At 57.9% G+C, this 7,924-nt stretch overlaps 1 protein-coding gene across 1 annotated transcript in view; it reads left to right on the forward strand.

Annotated features, from left to right (window-relative positions):
- Positions 1-718: 718 nt before the first annotated feature.
- LOC103799632 (steroidogenic factor 1-like) overlaps positions 719-7,924 on the forward strand; it is a gene marked incomplete at both ends in the record, with an annotated part of 7,548 nt that continues 342 nt past the window's right edge. Inside the window, 2 exons of the mRNA XM_009071969.1 lie at positions 719-1,380; positions 7,534-7,653. Coding sequence (XP_009070217.1) covers positions 719-1,380; positions 7,534-7,653 — 782 coding nt within the window. The remainder of the gene's footprint in view (positions 1,381-7,533; positions 7,654-7,924) is intronic.

A 7,924-nucleotide genomic window follows, 5' to 3' on the forward strand; every position in this document is an offset into this window, starting at 1 on the left:
CTCAGCCTGCGGTCTGCTGGCGCACTCCTCCGTCCGTCCCTCTGTCCCAGCTCCCGGCGATCCGAGGCTCTTCCAAGGGGATTGCGAGGGCAGCAGCCCCCGGAGCACAGGGACAGGCTTCTGCTGCAGGGAAGCACCTGCTCCCTTGTATGCTGACACATTCCTGGGTTTCTTTGGGGGTTCGGTGGGAACACCTATTTTGCCGCTGCTGGGAGATTGCGATGTGCCGGCAGAGAGACTCTGCCACGGGTGAAGCACACCCACCGGGACCTGTCGGCTCTGTGCCCGAGAAAGGGGCAGGGATTTACAGAAAAGCAGCATGTGCAGCCTGGTGCAGGAAACCAGGGTCCTGAGAGGGCTGCGGGGTGCCAGGCTTTGTGGGGTTCCAGCCCAAGGAAATCCCAGGGGTTATTAAAATGAAAGTGGGTGTCAAAACCCCTGGTCTGCTCGGGCTTCAAGGGCTGTCCCCTCAATCCATGGGGGAGACAAGCTGCTTTATCCCCCAGCTCATTTTGTAGTTAAGTGTCTCTTCCTTTCCTACAATTCCCAGAGGCTCTGAGGGGAGATAGCTGGGCTGGGAGTGGCACAGCCTGCCATCAACTTTCTGGAAAGTTCTCCCCGCTGCCCCTCAGACTGTTTTGGCCACCAAGTCAAATTCCCCCCGTTTTCTCTGTGCTGGGTGGGAGCCCTGGTCACTCTCCGTGCGGGTTCACTGCAGGTCTGCCCTTTGTGTCCGCAGCTGTCCGTGCAGACCGGATGCGCGGAGGGAGGAACAAGTTTGGCCCCATGTACAAGCGGGACCGTGCCTTAAAGCAGCAGAAGAAAGCTCTGATCCGTGCCAACGGCTTCAAGCTGGAGACAGTGCCTCAGATCGTGTCCCCGGTGCAGAGTGACTACAGCCTGTCCTCCACCATCCACAGCATCCACGCCATGTCCAAGACACTGCCGCCCAACCCTGCTGCCCTGACCCCTGCCGACTACGAGCGCAGCCCCTACGGGACACCCTCCCTGGCAGTGACTGTGCCCGGCCACGCACCACTCCCCGGGTACCATTACCCCTCCTTCCCCAACCGCACCATCAAGTCCGAGTACCCTGACCACTACACAAACGTGCACGAGTCTGTGCCCACCTACGTGTACCCAGAGACCTACTGCAGCAGCTCTCCTCCCGACATCCCCGAGGTCATCCTGAAGCTGCTGCAGCTGGAGCCTGACGAGGCGCAGGTGAAGGCACGAATCCTGGCCTGCCTGCAGCAAGAGCAGGGCAAAGGGAGGCACGAGAAGCTCAGCACCTTCGGCCTCATGTGTAAGATGGCTGACCAGACCCTCTTCTCCATCGTGGAGTGGGCACGGAGCTGCATCTTCTTCAAGGAGCTGGAGGTAGGAGCCTGGCGGGGGGAGGGATGTTGCTCCGGGTGGGCAGTGGGAGGCAGGCAGGTTCGAGGCTGAGATGCCGTGAGGATGGGATGCTGCTGAGGGCAGGATCGAGGCTGAGATGCCGTGAGGACATGGGCAAAACCCTGGGGCCATCACTGCAGATCTGCTGGCACATCCGATGCTGCTGAGGGCAGGATCAAGGCGGAGATGCCGTGAGGACATGGGCAAAAACCTGGGGCCATCACTGCAGATCTGCTGGCACATCCCTACCCCACTCCTAGCTCCCTGTGCAGCAGGACTGGAGGCACCAGGTCCCGGCTGCGACGCCGGAGAGATCTCACTGTCGCGTGGGGCTAATGATTTCAGATTCATCACAGCAGAGGCAGGTGTGGAGGCAATCGCTGGCAGAGTGACTGTGGTGTCAAGTCCAAGATATAATTGAAAAATGTAACATTGAGGAATTATAGTTCAGACAATTCTCTCCTCTGCCTTTAGGAGGAAAATCGATGTGGTCAGGTGGGTCCTATTAGCGCCAGGCAGCCAGGGCAGGGCTGGCTGGAGTGGGGGGCACCACTGAGCCCTCTCCAGAGCCGTGTCTGCTGCCAGCTGACTGCGAGTGTGCCTGGCTGGGGCACCTGGAGCTGAGCTCTGTTCCCATAGGACATCTGCTCTAGCAAATGCCCTTACACTTACTGGGGCCAGAGGTGCGTTACTAGGGCTGGGAGAGCCTCTGCTGTCCTGCACACTTTGCCAAGCTTTCAGGCATTTTCCATTCATGTTCTGGGCTGACCTAAGATCCCAAACTTGTGCAAAAATAGGAGAGAAAAGTTTGCAGTGTGGCCAAAACTCAGAGAGCTACTTCCCAGGGCAGCTGGGAGACCCGGGTGCCTTCCCATGCTTGTAGCATAAGGCAGTCCTACCTGGGTCTGACCAAAATTACCTCCTTCCATGGAGACTGTGCCATGGGACAGGGCCAGGATGTCCCCATGCCCACCCTGCAGAGTGCCATGGGGCTGGGCATGGCTGAGCCTTGCAGCACAAAATAGCCCCTGGCTGCCAGAACAGTGTCAGGAAATGGCATTGTGGGGGTGGGTTGGGCTCATTTCAATCATATCAGTGTCCAGCCTGGATTTTGGGAACAGGGTGGTTGTTGTTTTGCAGGAGATATTGTAAACAGTGTAAATCCAGCTCCCATCTGCATTGCTGTGTAGCCTTGTAACTCCATTGTCAGCCTGATTGCACCACCAAAATAGGCTGTTTCTCTGTGAATCTGTGTCACTGGGTGCTCCTCCTGCCATGGGGCTCTGAGGGGGACAGCAGTGCCAGAGGCCACATCTGGGCACTGCCACAGGCATCCTGCTGGGAGCAGGGCATGTCCCCTGCCTTGCCCAGGGGTTTAGTGCTTAGGGATGGGAGCTCAGCTGGGATCTCCATCCATCACTGCCATCCTGGGGACACCCTTGAGCATGTGAGGGAAGCTGGTGGGAAGCGGGAGTAGGTCTGAGCTCCTAAGTCCCCATTCCTGCAAAAAACCTGCTCCTGCACATAAAAGCAAACAGCTGCTGGGGCGGTAAATGAACTCCTACTAGCGCAGAGTTTATGGCTCTGCCCTAAAGCCCAGCACAGAGGAACATCACAATCTCCGAGATCGATGGCTGTTGTGCAGCCAGTCCCCACTGGGTGCTCGGGGCACCTCGGAGCAGGGGTGACAGCAGCATCCCCTGGGAAGGCCTGCTGAAGGCAAGGGTCCCCAAACCCGCTGCTGGGGCGGTAAATGAACTCCTACTAGCGCAGAGTTTATGGCTCTGCCCTAAAGCCCAGCACAGAGGAACATCACAATCTCCGAGATCGATGGCTGTTGTGCAGCCAGTCCCCACTGGGTGCTCGGGGCACCTCGGAGCAGGGGTGACAGCAGCATCCCCTGGGAAGGCCTGCTGAAGGCAAGGGTCCCCAAACCCAGTGTGGGAGCCAGGCTGGAAGGGCACTGTGCTGGGACATTGCTCCAGGGCATCACGCTGGGCTGATGCTGTATGGGTAGGGGGTGCAGGCAGGTGAGAAGTACAGGCAGATGACCCCATACCCTGCCTGAACCCTCGCAGCACCCATGTACTCCTTCTGCAGGGCTGTTTGCAGACAGCTGCCTTCTCCACAGAGAGCCTGGAGAGGTGGAACAAACCCTCAGGGACATGGAGATTTGCTGGTGTACGCCTGGTCAGGACAAGCCTTTGGTCCCTGCCCAGGGAGAGTGGGAGCAGGTTCCCCTGGAGCGAGCCAGTTGTGTTCCCATTCCCACTCCCACCCTAGCAGTCTGGTGAGGGGCAGACTGGGTGCAGTGCCATCTCCTCCTGGCAGAGTGGCTGTGCTGGGGGGCATTGGGGAGAGTCCCCAGGCTCCGCCGCTGCACCGGGGAAGGAGGGAGGGCTGTGGGCTAACGGCCCCTTGACATCGGCTCGCACGCCACGTCCACCCGCAGGCGCGGGGCAGTCAGATTGAAAACAGATTTAACTTCCCAGATATATCGTTTCATTTAAGGGCCAGTAATTCTGTCAGTCTGCCACTGACAAACGAGGGTCCCCATGCCAATCCGCCGGGAGACTGATGTCGCGGCGTTCATCCCGTGTCACCAGGAGGAGAATTACGGACTGCGCTGGCCTTCGGAGGCAAGACTAATAACAGCACGCGGCAGAGGGGATTTGGGGCCTGCCTGTTTATCGGGGCCCGGCCAGGCAGTGAGGCTGCGAGGGCGGAGGGGGAAGAGGTCAGCGCTGACGCCCATAAATACGAACTTTAACTGAGTCTAGATGAGATGTGTCAGGACTGAGGGAAGATTTGCAGCATCTCTTCAGGAAGAAAAATATGGGCAGGGGGTGAAATATATTTTGTTGGGTCGTGAGTCTCAGGCAACTTTGTCCTTTCAGATGTAATTTTTTTATATATATATGGAGAGAGACAGGCAGAGAGATGTGCGCACACACACGTGTTTGCACACTCACATTGCATCTGGCTTCGGTGTGGTTTATACACACATCTTGCACAGCCTGGTTTATATAGGTGTCACTGCCATACCTACATATCAATACTGTGCACACAGGGTTGTAGTGACCTTTAGATTGGGATGAGCAGCCAGGAATGCTAAACAAATTGCCACAGTTTCAGCCTGAAGGCCAGGCAGGGCTGGGTGTGTGGTGTGTCCATGCCGGTGGAGGGGCACGGCGCAGCCGTGGGTCAGTGGGATGATGCTGACCCTCTCCTCAGCCCCTTTGTGCCATGGGGCTGGGGCAAACTACCCTTCCATCCACGGGTGAGCACCAGGGATGGGTGGGAGGCTGAGGGCAGCACAGTTCCCACGGGCCGAGGGGTCCCTGCGGTCGCTGAGTCTGTCTGCTGGGCTGCTCTGCCTTGCTCCTTGTCAGAGATCTCAGAGCCACGGCAAAGCCTTCTTGCAGTCAATTGCTTCTCTGCCTTTAGCATGTGTGGGTCATCTTGACCCCATCTCCTGGCCAACAGCCAGAGCGTTTTTGGCAGATTTAAAATCTCCTTCTGGTCGTGGATGCTGCAGCAATGTTTAGCATCCCATGCACTGGGGGAAATGTGACGCTTCCCCTGCCTGTGGTGTCCTGGCCAGCATGGCCCTGCAGCCTGGGCAGCATGGAAGCCAGCAGGGAGATGAGATTCTGGTCTGTTTGTACCGGTCTGGAGGGTTTTTTTGCTTTAAGATGCCCATCGTGGTGATATCTGGGCAGGGGGATGGGGACTTGCATTGACCATTAACACCTTGGACTTGTGTGGGGTTTCGATTGAGGCGACTGGCGGACGTTAATCCACTTTCGCACGTCTTGGTAGCCAAGGTGATGGGTCCTGCTCGCACCCAGTAATTGCCAGGGCTGCATCTCAGGGTGCTGACATGCACCTGTGTGAGAACTGAGGGGCAAATCCTGCACCAGAGGTCTGGGAGGAGGCCCAGAGAGCATCCATGGGGCAGAGGCAGGTCGGGGGCACCTGAGCTCTCCTCGTGCCTGTGGCTGGGTGTCCTGGGACCCACTCAGGTTTCCTGTCAAAGCAGGTCAGCTGGGGGGTCACTCTGCTTCCTGAGGCCACAGAGACAGCCAAGGGCAGTGTGGGCAGTGTGGCTGTGCCATCCCCACAGGGGTTTGACTTAGGGATGCTGAGGCACTGGGGTGGCTTGGGCACATTTTGGGGAGCCCCAACACTCCCAAGGGTTTCCAAATCTCACACCTATGAACCTACAGGGAGGGTTGCAGGAGGTTTATGACTACACCCTGGTGCCTGGGCAGCACCACCCCTGCCTCGTCCCAGTGCCATCCCAGACCCTTTCCCACAGGGAATTGTGTGCTCTGTGGGTTGCAACCTGTCAAGGGAGTGCTCTCAGCGTGGGGAGGGTTTTGCTGCGCATTTTGTGAATGGGTTAAATGCTTGCTTTAAAAAAGAGAGATAAAAATTGCCTCTTAAAGACAGCTTGCATCAGGCTCTTGATAAAGCACTCCATGGAAAAGCCTTGACATTAAAAGAGGAAGATCCTTTGCTTAACTTTGAACGGCGAGCGTGTGCCGCCGCCTCGCTGGAGGATTGATTGCCTCTGAGTGCCCCTCCATTAGCAGCTCCCTGCTCCAGAGGCTAGGGCAGAGTGGGGGGCAGCAGGTGACCCCCAGCCAGAGCCCCCTGCAGCAGAGCTGCTGCCCCCCAGCCAGGGCATGGGGACCCCCATGGACCCCCATCCCACCCCATCCCACTCCCCCCACACCGTGTGGCTCTGGTGCACTGCAGCGCTCCCAGGAACCCCCCAGAGCAGCCACACAGGGTGAAAGGTGCTGCTTGAGGGGCTGCAGGGAGGGACCTGAACCCCACCAGGGGTCTGGGAGAAGCCAATTGGCAAATTTTGAAGGAATAAGAGAAGATTTCAAAGCTGTTGAAGTGCTTTCTTCTGGAAAAGCTAAATTTTTTACAACTGCTTTCAAGGCAAAACCTTCTGTCTTTTCCCTCCTGGAGCTCATCCCACTTAGGAATGAGGCACAGGAAGGAGCTTCCAAAACAAGGCCCCAGTCAGACGGAGCGGGGGCGCTCGGCTCTGGCTGTAGTGTGCAGCTGGGCTGGCAGAGTGCTGCTGTGTGGGGACTCCAGTCCCTGCCAGGGCTGCCCACGGCCGCTGGCCCTGGGGCAGGGGCATCCCAGATGTTGAAAATGTCCATTTGATTTTAGTGCAGAATGAGCATGTCCCCAGTTCTTTATTCAACAGCAGAACAGGAGCCTCATGGTCTGCACTGCTGGGCTGTCCCCCTGGTTTGGGTGCTGAGGCACTGGGCATGGCCCTGGCAGTGCCGTGGTGCCCGTGGCACATTCTTGCACTGGCAGCAGTCAGTGCCGCTGCCCCAGCTGCTGTCGCTGCCTTCCCACCTCATCTCCCTCCCCACACGGCTCTGACCACCCACCACACTTGAGAGACAAATCCCCGTGGCTCACGGGGAGTGCTGGCTCTGAGACCATAAAGCTCTTTCTCATCTGGCTTCTATTCCCTTTGCAATCTCCCCGTGCGGGTTTATTGCAGCCTCTTCAGCAAAACGAGGGCATTATCCAGCCCTGTGATGCTGCATCTGTCTTCCCTCTATTAAAGAGGAAACACAATGGCCCTGCAGAGCTCTGGGTTTGCTCCACAGGGAGGTAGTACCGCGAGCCCAGCCCTTCCCTTACGCCAGCCCTGCAGGGTCCAGGCAGGGCAGGAGTTTGGTTTTTGTGAGGAGGAGTTGGGGTCCTGTAGAGAGCAATGCCGAGGGGATGAGGCTGATGACCCGTGGTGGTTCTTGGTGGGGCAGTTGGAAGGCAGCTGAACATGTCCTGTGTCCTGCCACAGCTCTGGGCACAGGGACCTGGCAGGGCTCTGAGTTCTGCCAAAGGCAGTACCGTGTGAGATCACTGGGGACACTTTCATCTTGAGCTCCTCACAAGGACAGCCCCAGGTGTTTCTTTGGGCCTGTGCCTGCAGGTACACACCAGCATATGTGCAAATGTGCCAGTGCTCACGGGTGTGCTGTGCGTGGGCCGGGGGGATCTCCCTCCCATGGTCTGCCTGTCAGGCACGGGGTGGGTGCTGTGTGAGTGCAGTGTGCAGGTGTCAGCTGTGCTGCTCCCGCTCTCTTTCAGGTGAGTGACCAGATGAAGCTGCTGCAGAACTGCTGGAGTGAGCTGCTGGTGTTTGACCACGTCTACAGGCAGCTGCAGCATGGCAAGGAGCACAGTGTGCTGCTCGTCACTGGCCAGGAGGTGAGCAGTGGCCCACGGGGACAGTGGCAGTGCTGTGCAGGGGCTGCAGGGCTGGATGGGGACACAGGGTGACTCTTGTCTTACTTCTGGCCCAGTCTGGCCAACCAGGCATAGGGCAGACAGGTGTTTTTTTTCTACACTATGGGGCTGCTTGTGCAGAATCTCATCCCTTCCTATCCCATCCTGGCATACAGCTCCCGGTTCTGGAGAAAAGTGTTTTCCATGGGAAAATCAGCAGCCCCACCTCTCAGAGGTGGGATGTGGGGAGGGG

The sequence above is a fragment of the Acanthisitta chloris genome, unplaced genomic scaffold, assembly GCF_000695815.1.
Source record: "Acanthisitta chloris isolate BGI_N310 unplaced genomic scaffold, ASM69581v1 scaffold38693, whole genome shotgun sequence".
NCBI classification, from domain to species: Eukaryota; Metazoa; Chordata; class Aves; order Passeriformes; family Acanthisittidae; genus Acanthisitta; species Acanthisitta chloris.